Source organism: Miscanthus floridulus, chromosome 18, assembly GCF_019320115.1.
Source record: "Miscanthus floridulus cultivar M001 chromosome 18, ASM1932011v1, whole genome shotgun sequence".
NCBI classification, from domain to species: Eukaryota; Viridiplantae; Streptophyta; class Magnoliopsida; order Poales; family Poaceae; genus Miscanthus; species Miscanthus floridulus.
In genome coordinates this window covers 8,640,433-8,657,380 of record NC_089597.1, presented here as the reverse complement: position 1 = coordinate 8,657,380, position 16,948 = coordinate 8,640,433, and the positions used below count along the sequence as shown (strand labels likewise).

At 49.2% G+C, this 16,948-nt stretch overlaps 2 protein-coding genes across 4 annotated transcripts; both read right to left on the bottom strand.

Annotated features, from left to right (window-relative positions):
• Positions 1-5,436: 5,436 nt before the first annotated feature.
• LOC136523242 (uncharacterized) lies at positions 5,437-7,742 on the bottom strand. Its single transcript, XM_066516988.1, has 6 exons — positions 7,445-7,742; positions 6,911-7,009; positions 6,777-6,800; positions 6,155-6,338; positions 5,743-5,809; positions 5,437-5,640 (listed from the first exon to the last, which is right to left on the bottom strand). Exons 1-6 carry the CDS (start codon positions 7,740-7,742, stop codon positions 5,437-5,439), a joined length of 876 nt encoding a protein of 291 aa, XP_066373085.1.
• Positions 7,743-10,540: 2,798 nt separating this feature from the next.
• Positions 10,541-13,916, bottom strand: LOC136522223 (UMP-CMP kinase 1-like). Of its 3 annotated transcripts, none has more exons than XM_066516019.1 (11): positions 13,778-13,916; positions 13,644-13,670; positions 12,918-13,027; positions 12,686-12,740; positions 12,430-12,547; positions 12,110-12,266; positions 11,872-11,952; positions 11,670-11,777; positions 11,440-11,511; positions 11,227-11,299; positions 10,541-11,109 (listed from the first exon to the last, which is right to left on the bottom strand). In XM_066516019.1, the coding sequence occupies exons 3-11, from the start codon at positions 12,933-12,935 to the stop codon at positions 11,078-11,080; spliced, it is 714 nt and encodes a 237-aa protein (XP_066372116.1). In that variant the 5' UTR covers positions 12,936-13,027; positions 13,644-13,670; positions 13,778-13,916; the 3' UTR covers positions 10,541-11,077. The 3 variants fall into 3 exon arrangements, with proteins under 3 accessions (XP_066372116.1, XP_066372115.1, XP_066372117.1); XM_066516018.1 differs by having other exon boundaries at positions 13,644-13,667; XM_066516020.1 differs by lacking the exon at positions 13,644-13,670.
• Positions 13,917-16,948: the final 3,032 nt, after the last annotated feature.

Here is a 16,948-nt window from a genome sequence, read left to right as displayed (position 1 = left end):
TGCACACGTTCACACGTATAATCCCACGCCACGTCACGTGTTCACACGCTAAAAAATCTTTATGATATGAAGATCTATTAAAAAGCCTGTAATCTTAATTCATATTTCCTTTTATTAATCATATTATAAAAAATGTGTATTGTTCAGAATAAACATAAAAATAACAAAAAAAAGGCATTCAAAAAAACAAGAAAAAAAAAAGAATACTGGCAATGCAAATATGACATTTAAATTAATGTTAAAACTTACAAAATATAAGAAAAATTAAAATCATATATAATGACAGTGCCAGAAATGAAATATTAACATTAATGCTCAAACTTACAAAAGATATTAAAAAAATAACAAAAACAAAAACTGAAGTGACGGATAGTTTGGAACACTAGGAGTAAATGACAAGCAAAAGTGGAACCATGATGCTAATTGGGTTGAAACTAAATAAACAACGGTAATGCTACGAACAGGACGTATAGAGACTTTCTTTGGACGAACGTGTGGCACGATGTACACTACAACTTTGTCTTTTTTTTAATTCCCTGCTCATTTCCATGTCTCTTATTCTCATCCACTCATTACTTATCTGCTTCTACTGCGTTAATGTTCTTCTCTGCTCTGTTTCTCTTTTCTCTACTCTGCTTTGTTCCCCACAAGCAACATAGCAAGATCCTTAGGCCTAACTGCTCATGAAGACGAGGAGGTACCTAGAGGTGGCTCGCATAAGCCTAGATGTCCCTTGTGGTGGAAGGCGTATGCGAGGCGGAAACGCGCCACCCGCCCTCTGCATCACCGCCGCTTGTGCCGCCCCCACCCGTCCCTTTGTGCTGCGCCACCCAACTCCGTGTTGCCGGCGAGACACCGGTGATCTCCATGTGCCAACCACCCTCCCTCTACGCGCACCGCGCACTCGTGCTGTCCCCACACCCGCACTCTGTGCGACGCCGCCTAGCTCCTCGTTGCCGGAGAGCTCGGCGCCACCAACGAGCACACCAGTGACCCCACACGCCGACGAGCCTCCATTTGCGAAGCAGCAAGGAGATGTTTGCGCTGAAAGAGCATGTTGTAAACGTATGTTTCGAGTGTTTCAGAAATTTCAGAGATATGTTGCAAGTGTTTTATATCGATGTTGCAAAAGTAGATTAAGATGTTGCAATGCATGGTTGTGCACGCACGTTGTAGAGGTCTGTTACCAATGTTTCATCTATGTTATAAGACGTATGTTGCAAATGTGTTTATTAGGATATTGCATATGTTTCGTGTTGTAACACGGCCTCTGAGAGTGGCGGAGACCTACGCGGCCAGCAGTTCGCAAAGACGTCTCCGACCAACTACCTAAGCAAAGGCCCAGCTACCACGCCTCTAGACCCAGAAAGATGACGGTTTCTCAGACTGCTTGTAGGACGCTGCCGGTGACCCTGGCGTAGCCTCCGCCCGGTTAGCTCGTAGGCATCTCCGGGCGGAGGGGGCGGAGGCCGCCCCGCTGCAAGGCTAATCAAGTGCCAACGTTACCTACGTGTGTGTGCAGGTAGCCAGAGGAAGGCGCTTGTGGACGGCGCGGGCACGCCGGTTCGGCCTCCGCTCGTAGGGGCAGAGACCCAAGCAGGAGGACGGCAATACTGGGCGTCGGGGGTCTGCGGCCTCGGCGTCCTAGGGGCGGAGACCGACGGCGGAGGTCTAGAGGCCCGTCGCCGAATCCTGAGGCCTGATGAGCCGGCTGATCGCGCAGGCCCAGTACCTAAGGGCGGCATGACAAGATTACCCCCGAGACGAAAGGCGAGTAGTGGAATATTCTGAGAATGTACTGTAGCAGTTGAAGGGTACTATTGTAAACTCTATAAAAGTGGTAGTTGAGCCCTATAAATAGGGAACACTTGTAACAGTACCGGTGGTTGGAAAATGAATGAATGAAACCCTAGTTTTACGTGCCATTTCCCTACACGCCCACTTGTCGTGCCTGTTTCCCGAGCCTCCGCCTGAGGGCAGCGCTTAGCGTGCGGAGGCCTCTACCTCCTCCACACTGTCTGAGGCCGCAAGTCTCAACATTGGCGCCCACCGTGGTTTAGCCAAGGCAAACCAACGATGGCAAGGAAAAGAAAAACCACAACCAGAGCAGCAATGACCACGGGTCAGAGAGGAAGGCCTAGGCGCACCACTCGTAGCACCTACGCAACCTCACCAGCGAAGGATGACACTAGAGCAGATGCCCAGGGTCAACCACCGGAACCCCAAGATCTAGAGATTCAAGATCCGGAGGCCCAACCAAATTCAGGCACAACACTCGAGTAAGAACTGCAACAGCTGCAAGCACAGTTGCAAAGAGCGCAACAAGAAAGGGGCAGAATGGCAGCAACATTCGCAGCTAATCAGCAAGCTACTCAAGCGTCAGCACAAGCAGCAGAAATAAGGCAGCAGTTGGTAGTCCTACATGCTGAGATGCTAAGTATGCAGCATGCAGTACCAGCGTCAACCTCCGCAATCCCAGCCTCCGCAGCAACACCAACTGCAACCATACCTCCGCCAGTGATCAGCCCGACCACGATGCCATCTTAGGTGATGCGGAGGCCTATCGATCCCAAGTCCCCACTCTCTGAAGGCATACAACAATCGCCATGGCCAACGGTGTACAAGCCAATTACACTACCAAAGCTCAACGAAAAGATAGACCCCCATCAGTTCATTATGAGTTACGAGGCAGCAGTAGCCTCCGCCGGTGGAGACGACGCCGTCCTAGCAAAGTCATTTGTTATTGCTGCCGAAGGTGACGCGTTGGCTTGGTATTCCATGCTCAAACCAAGCACGGTCTATTCTTAAGAAAACCTCCGGGACAAGATATTGACAAATTTCAAGGGGCTAACAGCACAGTCGCTGACATCCACAGATCTGTTCCAGTGCAAGCAAATGCAGGGAGAGACACTACACGACTACTTCTGGAAATTCGTGCAACTAAAGGCGAAGGCACCAGACGTCCCAGACGAGATCGCCATTGAAACAGCGATCAAAGGCCTCCGAATCGGGCCGTTCGCAGCACACCTAGCAAGAAAGAAACCAACTTCCATACAGCAGTTGTATGATGAATTTGAGAAATACTGCAGATCAGACAATGACCTACGGAAAAGGCTGGAGGAGCAGGGTCAAAACAGACAGCAAAACAGCAGCAAAAACTCCTAGAAGAGCAATACGAACCAGAATGCATCAAATCAGAAACCAGGCCAGGGGCAAGTGCTCAGCATCGAGGGTCAACCTTACCCTGAACAAGGGCAACTGGCAGCGCCAGCAGGGCCGGAGACCCAGACCAGGAACCAAGGTCGGCAAGGTTACCAAGGCAAAAACTGGAACAAAAACCAAAAGCAGAAACAACGCAGGCCATATTGCGTTTTTCACGACGAAAGCACAGGGCACAGCACCAAAGATTGTCCAGAGACAAAAGAGACATAGGAAAGGATGAAGAACAAGCAAACTACCCAACCTCCGACACAGCAGAGCGCAAGAGAGGTCAACACCACCTACACAACTGGCCACCAGCAGTACTGCCCAATGTACCCAGCGCTAAACGCAAACCAAATACATCCCTCCACACTGGCCTCTAGAAGTATAAAGAGGTAATTCCCCAAAAGAATGCTTGAAAAGTCCAAAACCAAAAGCGGCCAGCTCTGGCGCCGCAATATTCGGTGAACAAAAATAAGCATAGGTCCTTTCAAAGCGCCGGCCACAGGCATTGGCAATTTGAAACGACCTCTATGGCCAAACAGGCCTTCGACCTTGACAAAGACCTATCCAGAGTCAGGCATCAAGGTAGAAACCACCTTGGCCAAATAGGCCTTCGACCTTGACAAAGACCTGTCCAGAGTCAGGCATCAAGGCAGAACCACCTTGGCCAAACAAGCCTTCGACCTTGACAAAGACCTGTCCAAATTCAGGCATCAAGGCAGAAACCACCTTGGCCAAATAAGCCTTCGACCCTTGATGAAGACCTGAACAAATTCAGGCATCAAGGCAGAAACCACCTTGGCCAAACAGGCCTCCGACCCTTGACGAAGACCTGAACAAATTCAGGCATCAAGGCAAAAACAACCTCGGCCAAACAGGCCTCCGACCTTAACAAAAACCACCCCAAGCATCAGGGGCAACACCATTATGGCGCTAGAACCAGGAAGAAGGTCTCCGCCATCGAAAACAGCAAAAAGAGGAAAATGTCTGACAAAACACTATCACCATTATGGCGCTAGGCCTATTTACTTCAAAAGATCTCAAAACGAACGAATAATTCAAGCAAGATATAGGCCATTAAAGCCAAGATACGTTCCAACTAACAACGTACCAAAAAGTTAACACCCAAAAGCCACCACCCCACTATAAAATGGGCTCCCCCCATGCCCTTAAAACCTCAGTCAGCATAGGGCGCAAGGGGGGAAGAAGGCAGAGCACAAGTACAAGCCACAGCAACAGCCATGGAGGCAGGGGTCTCCTTAGATATCTAAGTCGGCCGTAGATATTGTACGAAAACTCGTAAAATCGGAGGCACCAGTAGACGGTCGGAGACAGTGGGAAAAGAGACAGGAACTACGGCACGGTGATGAACAGCGCAGGCCTACGGATGAAGGGGGATATTGCACGAAATCTCGTAACATCCCCCTGACACCGGAGACCTAACCTGCCATCTCCACAAATGAAACATGTCCCACGGGTGTGCAGCGTCGGAGGCCCATACCACTAGACAGCTAAAACACCCAGCTAAAGAAATACCAAAAGTCTCCGCCGTCTGCACAAGCTGTGCCAAACCTCCTATCGGATTACACACCGATTCAGCAAGCCTCGCCAGGCGGACTTCAAGTACGCCTCCGCCGGGCAAAAAACTGCCAACACTTCTACCCCGCCCATCAAGCAAGCACAGAGAAGGAGAGAACATGGGGCGGAGGTCTTGGCCACCACCTCTGTATCGCGCACATTCGCCCAAGCAAAGGCCCACGGTGTGCAAGCTCGGGACTAGACGAGATATGTAAACCAGCACAACAGACATAAGCCCCCACACAAACAATCAAGAAAGTGAACCTGTTTTGCATTCTATAAAACGTCAAGTACCATTCTTACAGGACACAAACTTACAATAGAATCCAAACTATTGTGGCGGAGGTCCACGCCAAGCAAGCGCGCGAGTAAACCCAGCGTGCTTGTCGTCTATGTCAAACTTAACTGACTCAAACACGTCGCACGCAACGCTGCGGGGAAAGTCCGAACGCCAATACTCCCAAAGCTCTCCGCTCACATAAATATCGTCGTTGTAGAGAGTCAAAGGCGCAACATCTTGCGTAGGCTCCCGATTCGGAACCTGCGCAAGATTAAAATTTTCCACAAAATCATTCAGAACAAAAGAAACTTTATTTACAAGAGTCCAACTGGACTACAATATACAAGTCAAAACAGCTAAGTCCTACAAAGAGCCTAGACCTCCGGCGTCCCGGCCACAGCAGAAGTCCCTGGAACGGAGCCCACATCAACTGTGGGCGGGGACGGCGCCTGCGGCCTCCGACCATCACCACCGCCGATCGTAGCGCCCACCGGAGCGCCAGCGGTGGCGGAGGCGTCGCCCACGGTCGCCGAGTGCAGAACTGGTGGAGGTCTGCCCGCAAGACTCTTCTGCGCATCCTGTAGCACAGCCTAAAATATCAGGGGCACATGCAATGAAAGCCTTCGCAGCTTCGCAAAAAGCAAGGAGAGAAAAATAGCGGCTACAAAGACTAGAAATACATTCGCCCTCTTTTCCTCCGCCAGTTTCCGGGCAGCAGGTCTCCCAAATGGAGCCCAAAAGTACCCACTGAAATTTCTCAAAGTTTTTCGCAAACCAAGAGAAGTCTCACCAAGCTCCTCCGGACCTGGCAGCGCTCCCTCCGAAATACTTTCGGTACCCGTACACCCGCCGCGCACCAAAAGCTTGGCATAATTCGCTACTCCCGCTAGTGCCCCGTAGTCCGTGCAGCCATTGATCAAATCAGGGAGCTTCGCAAGGTGACGCTTTAGCCAAGAGGCGAGGGCGTAGACGCTGTCTTCCTCCGGAGGAGCGGAGGTTTCGCCTCCGAACTCGGCGACGATGGCCCGGTAATGGCCAACGGTTGCAGCAAGGACCCCCTTGACCGAGTCTAAACGCCTCGTCGTCAAAGACAGCTGCTCCCCCACCGCAGCTGCGGATTCCTTCTTAGAGGCCAGCTCTCGCCGGAGACCCTCGGCCAACTCGTTCGCCCTACGGGCCTGCTCAGCAGACAAAGCTTCTGCATCCCGGGCCTTGGCGAGATTGGCACTCAAAGCCTCCTTTTCTTGTTCCTTCTCCGTCAGAGAAAGGTGAAGAGCTGCAAGGGAGTTGGCCAAACCCCCCTTTTTCACCTTCCAGGCGCTCGTTCTCCGCCTTGAGCGCTTCAATCGCAGTATCTCAGTCGGAGACCTCGCGAGTGCAGCGCTCTTCCATAACAACGGCCGTGTGATACCCCTGTGATCAGAAAGAAGAAGACCAAGGCGACCAGCAATAGAAACAAAAACAAGTCTAAAGGCGAACATACACCAAAAAAGGCAAACCGCCGAAGACGCACCAAGCTCTGGTGTTCTAGATGAACACGGAGAAGTTGGAAGAAATCCATGTCCCTCAAACGCTATTTGAAGCGATCTGTTCAAAGAAGAACAAACAAACACAAAACCATAAGGTGAGAAAAGCAAATCTCACAATACATACACCAACTGCCAGAGACCACCTCCGACGTCTCCAAGAACCCCAAGATAGCACTCTTCCTAACCTGAGCTAGAAGTGTCGGAGGAGCCTGCGTAGCAAAAAAAAAACAACAACAACAACTCAGGTCAGAGGGCCGATCAGAAATAGGCAATAACAACAGGCCAAAAGACGAGTAAGATAAAAATACTCTATACTCACTCAGACCCGGCGCCATCGACCCCGGCTGCCACGGACCAAACCTGACGCTGGCAGCGGCCACTCGCTCCTCCGGGGTGAGGAGTCTAGCCATGACATCACCTACAAAGCAACAAGTACACGGTATTAGCACTTGGTAGAATACATAAACAAATAAACTGGGCGAAGACAGTAAACACAAAAATGTGCGCCAAACAAACTTACTCATAAAAAGCTCAGGCTGGGCCACCTGCCGAGCCTCCTGGGCAAAAGTCTCCGCCATATCATGCGGCGAAGGCCCAAAGGGCCGGCTCTCCTCAGCCAGCGGCCTGGCGGGCGGAGGGCTCGAAGAAGACTAAGCCGCCGGGGCCTGCTCAGTAAGCACGGCCTCCGGCTGCCCGACGTCGGCCGCTGGCGCGGGGGAAGACGCAACAACGGCGGGAGACGAAGGAGCGTGCTCCTCCGCGCCCTCTTCAGAACTTTAATATAGCCCGCCAAAAATGTCGGGCATAGGATCAGCGGTGCTAGCCTTCGGCTGTTTGGTGGCACTCGCAGCACCGTGCAGGGAGCGTGCCGGAGCAGCGCTGGCCTCCGGACACTCCGCACCGCTCAAAGCGCCGCGCACAGGGCGCACCAGAGCTCCAAGAGAGCTGCGATCCCCGCCGCTCGTGACTCGCACGTCCACTGACGGGACGGAGGAGCTCTGAACGTCTTTACTGCCGGCGGAGGCAACGCTAGCACTACCAGCTGAAGACGCGGCCGCCGCGATCACCAGAGCACCAGTCTTCTTCTTCTTTTTCGTAGGCGCCTGAGCAACAGCGGTGCCCTTCCTCTTCTTGGACTCGGCCTCCGCCATAACATTCTTCGCGAAGGCCTTCTTCTGCTTCTTCTCAATCGAAGCCAGGATGTCGGCGGGAACCTCGCGCTCCCGGTAGACGATCCCGACCTCCTCAAAAACTCGATTGAGCCGCGGCATGGTGCCTGCCACGGCTCTCCGAGACGTGTACTCACGCTCGGAAATTTTGCCAACCAACCCGATGGCGGCTTCCTCAACCTCGGAGACGAAACTGTCCTTCGTCACCCCCTCCCCCAGTAGTTGGAGGCCATAATCTCCTCCACCAGGTCGCGGCCCCCGGAGTAGCAGCACGCTGCCACAAAAGCCCGGTCGCAAGCCTCCCTCGCCGGAGACATCTCCTCCGGTGGATCCACGCGCGTATGCGGCGCCATCTCCTCCATTCTTGAAGTCAATGGATACTCCACGACCTCCGCACCATCCTCGGTAGTGCTGCGGACCCCGTAGGTCTTCACGTAGAACCACTGCTCAAGCCAGCTGCGGTCCCACTTGCCCTTCTGGCAAAAAGAAATCTCAAAGGCGGTCTACGCCTTGGTTCCTCTTCGACATAAAGGTGCAACTACCATACTGGTAGATCAGCTCCACCTCCTTGCCCTCCCGCATCTCCTTCTTCTTCTTCGGCTGCTTTTGCAGCTCGTAGTAAGCGCAGAAGGTGTCCACATCTGGCTCGGCGCCATAAGAAACACACGCCCAGCAGAATTTGCTGAGCGTGAGGAAGGCAGTTGGAGTCAGATGATGGAGATAGACATTGAAGGTCTCCAACACTCAGTGGAGGAAGGGGATGTAAGGAAGGCGGAGGCCGCAGGTGAAGAAGTCCCGAAACACCACCGCATATCCCTCTTCTGGTTCCGGAACAGTCTGGCCAGGCGGAGGGATTTTTACCCTCGAAGAAGGAAAATACGATTCCTTCAACATCTCCGCGACCGCCTCTTCAGTAATGGAGGAGGGGCCGAAATCCCATGACTTTATCGCCATGTCTCTGGAATCCACAGCGATCAGGTCTCCGACAGACGCGGAGACACTCCCCAAATCCTCCTCCACTAGCTTTTCAAATTCCAACGTGGAGGCGGAGGCAAGCATGCACTCCTCAAAGCGTGCACTCCAGCCGGCGGCCCTAACGCCGAGAAGGTGGCGATAGGGTCCGAAGAAGGCGGGCCGGCGAGTATGGGCGGAGGCGGAAAAGAAAGCCACCACGGCGGCAGCCTAGGCGGAAGACGCAAGCGGAAAGACGGAACGCGCGAAGGCAGCTCAGGCGAAAGCGAAGAGAGCAGAGAGCGATTTCTCAAAGGCAAGGAAAGCGAATGAGCCGTGTAGGGGGGGCCCGCCAACAACCCCGCCCTTATATAGGCCGCAGGCGGGTGGTTCGGCTCCCGCCGTACAACGGTCATCTCCGGAGAATTCGCCTGCCGCCCAACGGTCATCTCCGGAGAAGTTGCAAGGTATACAACGGAAAGCAATACGGCGTAAACGGCCACAGCGCAGGACAACGGCTAGTTTAGAAGCCTAAAGGCTACTATGACAAGACCAGCGGCCACGCCAGAGCGGGCCAGGGGGGAACCTGCGGGGATCGGTCGGAGACGTGACTACGCGCAGTCTCCGCCCCCGCGGACGTCCTTGCTTAGGGCATTTTGAGCTCACGACACGCTCAGGCGGACCGTGGTCTCAAAAGGGGGGAACTATTGTAACACGGCCTCCGAGAGTGGTGGAGACCTACGCGGCCAGCAGTTCGCAAAGACGTCTCCGACCAACTACCTAAGCAAAGGCCCAGCTACCACGCCTCCAGACCCAGAAAGATGACGGTTTCTCAGACTGCTTGCAGGACGCTGCCGGTGACCCTGGCGCAGCCTCCGTCCGGTTAGCTCGTAGGCGTCTCCGGGCGGAGGGGGCGGAGGCCGCCCCGCTGCAAGGCTAATCAAGTGCCAACGTTACCTACATGTGTGTGCAGGTAACCAGAGGAAGGAGCTCGTGGACGGCGCGGGCGCGCCGGTTCGGCCTCCGCTCGTAGGGGCAGAGACCCAAGCAGGAGGACGGCAATACTGGGCGTCGGGGGTCTGCGGCCTCGGCGTCCTAGGGGCGGAGACCGACGGCGGAGGTCTAGAGGCCCGTCGCCGAATCCTGAGGCCTGATGGGCCGGCTGATCGCGCAGGCCCAGTACCTGAGGGCGGCATGACAAGATTACCCCCGAGACGAAAGGCGGGTAGTGGAATATTCCGAGAATGTACTGTAGCAGTTGAAGGGTACTATTGTAAACTCTGTAAAAGTGGTAGTTGAGCCCTATAAATATGGAACACTTGTAACAGTACCGGTGGTTGGAAAATAAATGAATGAAACCCTAGTTTTATGTGCCATTCCCCTACACGCCCACTTGTCGTGCCTGTTTCCCGAGCCTCCGCCTGAGGGCAGCGCTTAGCCGACGGAGGCCTCTACCTCCTCCACACTGTCTGAGACCGCAAGTCTCAATATTTTGCATATATGTTGCATGTGTTTTATCTAGATGTTGCGTATATTTGCAAATATTTTCAAGTGTTTTTACGTATTTTTTAAGTGTTTGAGAAGCATGTTGCAAGTATGTGCTTCAAATATTTTAGTTGTTTTTCAGACATATATTGAAAGTGTAGCCACAATGCCCAGGCCGGCCATCAACAGCTTCAGAGAAGAAAGCCATTAGCCATATGAACAAGCCCTCACAAGCTTAGCTCAGATGCAGCATAGCAAACTGAATGATCTGCACATATTTCTTTGTTTTTCGAAAGCGTGCATTGACACGTGCTTCATTAATAAGGAGAAATAAGATTCGTACCACGCCCGGGACTGCAACACGGTGAGATACTGTTAGCTACCAAGAAAGACAGACACAATGCACCGGCTACCAGGAGCTGTAAAGGCGCACTTAGGAAACTAGTGTTGCGACTAAAGAAGCTTGCCGGTAGCGCCTGCTAGGAACCCTGGGCGGCCAGCGACGCGAGACTCCAAAAGCCGGCGGCAATCCAGGAGTCCGCGTCCATGATCTGCGCATATCACATCCATCTCCTGAAAATACAAGCTGTGTGTTGCAGGTGCACCTGGACAGGGCCATTCTCTGTTTCTTTTCGACTAGTTTCTTTCTACATACACACACTCAGCAAATGGCAAATTGGCAATGGATGGATCACAACAAACACGACAGACTGAATCTACACAACACGCACACTCAGATATGCACACACTTCAACCACACACAGCAAGTGTTTTCTGAATCCTTTTTGGACGTATGTTGTTGCTCCAGCCTTGAGGACTGAGCAAGGATGTACACACACCACTATGTACCACACAAGGATTCAGTCCTACCATCTCATCACTTAGCTTCTCGCCTCCTGCGTCCCAAAGCAGCCTGAAAACAGTCAATCAGAAGACGTTCATCATGAGTTTAGTTTGTGCCAAGGTCGATGCCAAATACTCGACGACGAATTGAATTAGTGATGGTGGTCTCATCAATCTCAAAACTTACCACAGAGCAGGTCGACGAAACGCTTCAGTGGATTGCTCTGTACTCTGCTGCTCACACTGCTACCTTGGTTTGCCTAGTGAGACGAAAAATACAGGATAAGGCAGCTTATAGATCCAAGAGGATGCACCACAAGGACGAACATCATCATTTAGCCGTGCCTGCCATGTTTCCTGAACTTAGCAATTGGAAGAGAGAGCATGAATGTGAGTGCACCTGAGTGTTCAGTTGAGCGAATATGGCCTTCACATCTTCAAAAACTGCATCAGGGGATTTGGCGCCATCGACCTGCATAGAGTACAAAGGGATATGTGAAACATGCATGGAAAATTTAATTCAGTGAGATTAGGTTAGTTAAAGTTCATATTTACTCTACAAAATTGCAAATTTTGGCACAGTGCACGTTTTCATATAAAAAACCAGAGCACTCCCCCAATGCAAGTTACCTTTCGAAGCTTTCCCCTTTTCTCATAGTACTGAACAACAGGTAGAGTTGACTCCTGGAAAACTTCGAACCGTTTCCTAATAGTGTCGATGTTGTCGTCATCTCTTCCCTGTATGTAGACAACCCAAAAGAAAACAAAGCAATGAATTAAGCAAATGAGACAAAAGTTACAAGCTTGTGCTGAGAAATCACAAGAGCGAAACCTGATTCCGGTGTAGAATGCGCCGCTCCAACTCTTCCTTTGGGCAGTCGATGAACAGAACGAACTCGGGCTCAATCCCAATCTGGTAACAACAAGACATGACAAAATTATAGCGCTATTTCTACCATGATGAAATCATACATATGACTGATGCGCAATTGCTCCTTTTATTAGAATCAAAATAAATATATGCCGATAGGTAGTTCAGAGTCAGACATCAGGAAAAAAAACAGGCTTACAACACTCTCATATGCTTGGCGGTTCTCTTCGTTTCGAGGAAATCCATCGACAAGGAACTTATCATTTCCACTCTGAAGCATGGCCTTCAGCAGAAGCTTGACGATGAGCTCGGACGGCACAAGTTTTCCTTCATGCATCAGATTCTTTACCATGGTACTGAGAGAAGAAAAAACAAATTGGACATGTCTGAATGGTGCCCACAACATATATACTCCTATGTGCATGGTAGAGGCTGGAACTTTGTTCCATTATCTAAAAAAATATACTCCTATGTGCAGAGCAAGCTGCTCTGCAGGAACTCAGGAAGAAAAGACGTTACCCTTGTTCAGTATCGGATTTAGCTTCTTCACGCAGAAGGTCGCCAGCGCTCAGATGGGTGAAGCCAAACTGTTTGACAATGTTGGAACACTGAGTGCCCTTGCCACTGCCTGGGCCGCCTGCGCAAAAAAGTTCAGATCATGCCTGTGGTAAAGTACTATGCACGCTACATATACAGTTGTTCAGTGTTTGCACAAATGATACACAGGCATACTCGCAAAAACAAAAACAAAAATTGATACACAGTCATACCATACCTAGTACAAACACAACCGTTATCTTTTTCCCAGGAGGAAACGACCCAACTTGACTCTGCATCCAACAACCCATTAGCAAGTTCTGAATCCAGATGACGTTTGTGTGTGAGACATAAGAAACTAGATAGCAATGAGTGGTATGACTGATGGAGCAGCATTCACAAGTACAGGGAGGGTATCGTCGTCAGAGCACCGGATCGTCAGAGTTACCAGTTGATGATGGATTACATACCTTGATCGCATCTGCCATCCGGGAGCAGCGTGTGGATGATGAACAACAATATGGGTGGGTAAGTAGAAAACAAGCTCAATTACTGAGATCGACTGAATGCGAAATTAAACCTGTTTCAGAACATGTGAGATGTGAGTGTGTGGGCAATAAATAAAATAAACAGGGGAAGACATTCAGACAAGGTGCACATTGGAAGTAACCAAGAATTATTATAAGCAGCTTTGTTTCATTTGATTGGAAGCAAACAAGCACAATCGTCCAATCTTTCTAGTATGAGGATTCAGGAGCTGGCAGGTTCAAAATTTGCTCTTCCTTTCTTTTCATAAATAAAAAAACTGAAGGAAAGAAAAGAAAGAAAGAGATATTGACGCCGACGATGCGTGCTGTCTGTACTACTACTAGCTAGAGGCTTCTTCAAGTGCCACGTACGCATAGGTGAGGTGGTGTAATCCATCTAGAAATGTTTTTTCTGTTATTTTTTTTTCATTGTTTATTTATGTAGGATGTGATCTGCAGAACAAACTTAATGCCAGTCGCAAAAAAAAAAAAAAAAACTTAATGCCATCTTCTGATAATATATAAAAAAAATCATCCAACAGACGCAGTACCGTGATTTTATTTTACATACACTACCTTGTATACAAGTTAAATATACAATACAAAAGGGGAACAGAGCCGAAATGAAAAAGAAGAAGAAGAAACGGAAAAATGATTCATTATACGTACGTGCTTGAAAGAATATCCGAGGAGCTACTAGCGACCGAGCAGGAAATGAACCAAATACATGCAAGTTAGAAATCCATATATTATACATACAACTTAAGAATGAAGCGATGATGGATGAGTGAAGATCTTAGTACCATGTATGTCAGCAGAGGGAGGGATTCTTGCTTGGTTTCTTGCGGTGATTGATATGTGGAGCTGCCGTTGGCCGGCAATGGTGGCGGAGGAGGCCAGACGCAGACAGGGGAGGTGTCGGGAGCCCTCCAGAAGAAGCAAAGTGACATACTACTAGTTGCAGCAAAAGGAGAGCGCGGAAGCTGAAAAAGAGAGGCAAAGCTAGTTAGCGCTGGGATTCCCGTTCTGATTCCGATTCTACCGGGAGACCACTTGGCAAAGACGCGCAGGATCTGGCCCATACCATTGCATCTAATCCGTTCTTGATTCTTCTTTAGTGCTAAGTAGGAGTATTTACTAGTAGTACTTGTCTATGTCCTTTTCATCTAAATAGATACAACCAAAGGTGGGGGATACTACACAATCTTTTATCTAACGCCAGCAGCAAGAGGCAAAGCGGTGGCCGGTGGGATTCCGATACCGATCCCAACGGATTCTGAGCCTAGAGAACGTCGCCTTGCCTCGACTCGTCTCGCCGAATCCGATGCATGCACTGCACACGCACGCCACCACTGGTTTGTCCAAACGCTGTCAACATTCAGAGGTCTTGTTCTTCGGACTATCCAACAGCTCCAAACCACCACCGAGTTCTCTGTTGGTTGTTTCTTTTTCCCGCTTTTTTCATGAAATAAAATGGACACCCTGTTTAGATCTACAGTGTACGATTTTCAACTTGTCATAGCTTCGGCTCTCTGTTTGTAGTAGTAACTTCGAATGGATGCCTTATATCATCTATATATATCAATTTATTCCATCATCTTCGAAATAAAAAGAAAAGGCAGTTGCCCCTACAAGCGTGTCCATTTCCAGCTTCTTCAATACGGCCCACGGCCCAGCAAGCAATGCAGCCCAACAATGCTGTATCTTTTGTTTTGTTTTGTTTTTTCTTCTTTATATTCATGGTTCAAACCCACTGCCCACTTACTTGCTGACTGGCCGACGGGCCATTAAGAAGCGACCAAGAAGGTTTTTTAACCTAAAAAAAGTACAGTTTTTTTTCGCAAGGGAAAATATCTAAAGTAAATTTTTATTTATTATGGTGAGGAAAGTAAATTTTAATCACTGTTCTGCCTTTCTTCTTCTTTTTTTACCTATATTGGTAGAACGCTACAGCTACATGTTTTTATTTGATCAGAACAATTTATTTTTTGGATGAAATAATTCTTACAATGAGGTATAGGAGGAAGAATTCTGCTAAATCTTTAAAAACGTGGCTGTTCCCGTGCGTGGTGCTGACCGACCCGGCGGCCGCGGAGCTGAGCGCCCTGCTGCACGGGGAACTGTGGTGCAGCGTGGCTGCGGCAGTGGCAGCGCCGCTGCACTTGCTGCTGACATCGACGTCGAGGACGACGACGAGCCGCATGCGCGGCCGCTGGGCCACCGCCGTCGACGCCCTAGCCTAGGTAGCGCTCGCGGCCATTGCACGCACATCGAGCTCAACTCCTTCCCTTTTATTATATACGGTCACTATACCACACACTTCTTACAGCGACTATAGAAGAGTCGCTATAAGTCGTTATAGCGACTGATCATCGGTCAGTATAGCCCTTTACCAACCGACGTCATTAGACGGTGTAAGTGGCGTCGGTATAAAGTTATACCGACCGACGTATTTATAGCGATCGATAGTTGGATGTTCTTAGTTATACCGACACTTGATCTGTTACAATCTTTACCGACCAATGGTTTGATGGTATATATTTTTTTACCGACCAACAATCCATCGCTGTGAACTGACATGATTATATATAATTAATTTACATTTACCATATAATTTCCAGCCTATTCAACATCCACACCAATCCACATTACCCATTAACCGCATAATAATCCATAGCAATTCACGTTACTCATCAATCGCATGTGATTAGATAAACATATCTCAAGTTTTCATTGAAGCCAGCATTTGCACTTATACAGTTGTACATCTTTACAAAAGAAAACGTACATAGGCAACCTAGCTAGCTTGGTCAAATGGCAGCCACAAGTCATATGTTGGCTTGCACAATCTAATTAGTTCACTACAAAATGCCTCAACTCCAATTACTCAAACAAAATATCATCGGTGAGTATTTCGATTGATCTTGCTGTTGACATTATCCAACATCTCACAACCTCTAGGTCCTCCTAGCTGAACAAAGTCAAGGTGACATTTGTTAATAGAACAGAATTACATAAAGCTACAATACATCTCTGCATCGACTAAATCTAAGTCAAAAACGAATATCAAAATCATCTATATTTCTGTAGTCTCTGTTGCAAGAAATGATAAAACATATTTGACATTTGTTGCTAGAACAAGTCATGACCATATTTGAAAATCAAGTTGTAATAGGAGACAAGAGGGTTATTCTTGTTGCCAAACAACAACTAAACATTTCCCATTCATTTATCTGACATAAGTTAACACAGGTTAAGATAAACCATTCTACTATATCTATTTCATAAGAGTTGATTGAAACCACTTGATGCATAGAACTACCTTATCCAGAAATATACCTTGAACCTTATGTAGGTCTAGGATCGAATGTATGCTTAGCAATGCTTAGACCGGTAGAAGTCGGATGATTTCCTGTCACCTGCGAGATATAGGTTGATACCAAAGCACGATTGGCTATATTTGCTATCGTGAAAATAACCATGTGTTGATGAATAAAAAGAAGACCAGATGGGATTGTGATAGAGAAGCATAAGGCATGGAGGTCTTGGTGCCTATTTATCCCCGTCTATGTCGGTTAAGGACCGATTCGCTGTATGTCCTCATGTCATGTTGAACGCATGCCTATCACTTAGTTGGTTGGATAACTCATTCCGACCACGAAGCCGAGTAGCTCAACTCAGGCCAAAAGGCAGAAAGTGAAAGTGCGCACTCTGGTGGTAGTAAGGATGTGCGGGGAGCCATTGGCGTAAGTCCGAGGACAGATTGACGTCCTAGCAGAGTGGATTCCCTAAGAGTGCGGCGCTGCTCGGGCCCGCAAATTTAGTTCCTGAGTTGTACCAAAGGTGACCTAAGACTACCTTGGCGCAGGTATGTCTGGGTTTGTGTTAGAAATAATTCCTCAGCTAGGTAGGAATCGATTCGAATCGCCGGCTCTCCCGGATAGTGAGAACTTGACTAAGCAGCGGCAACGTAG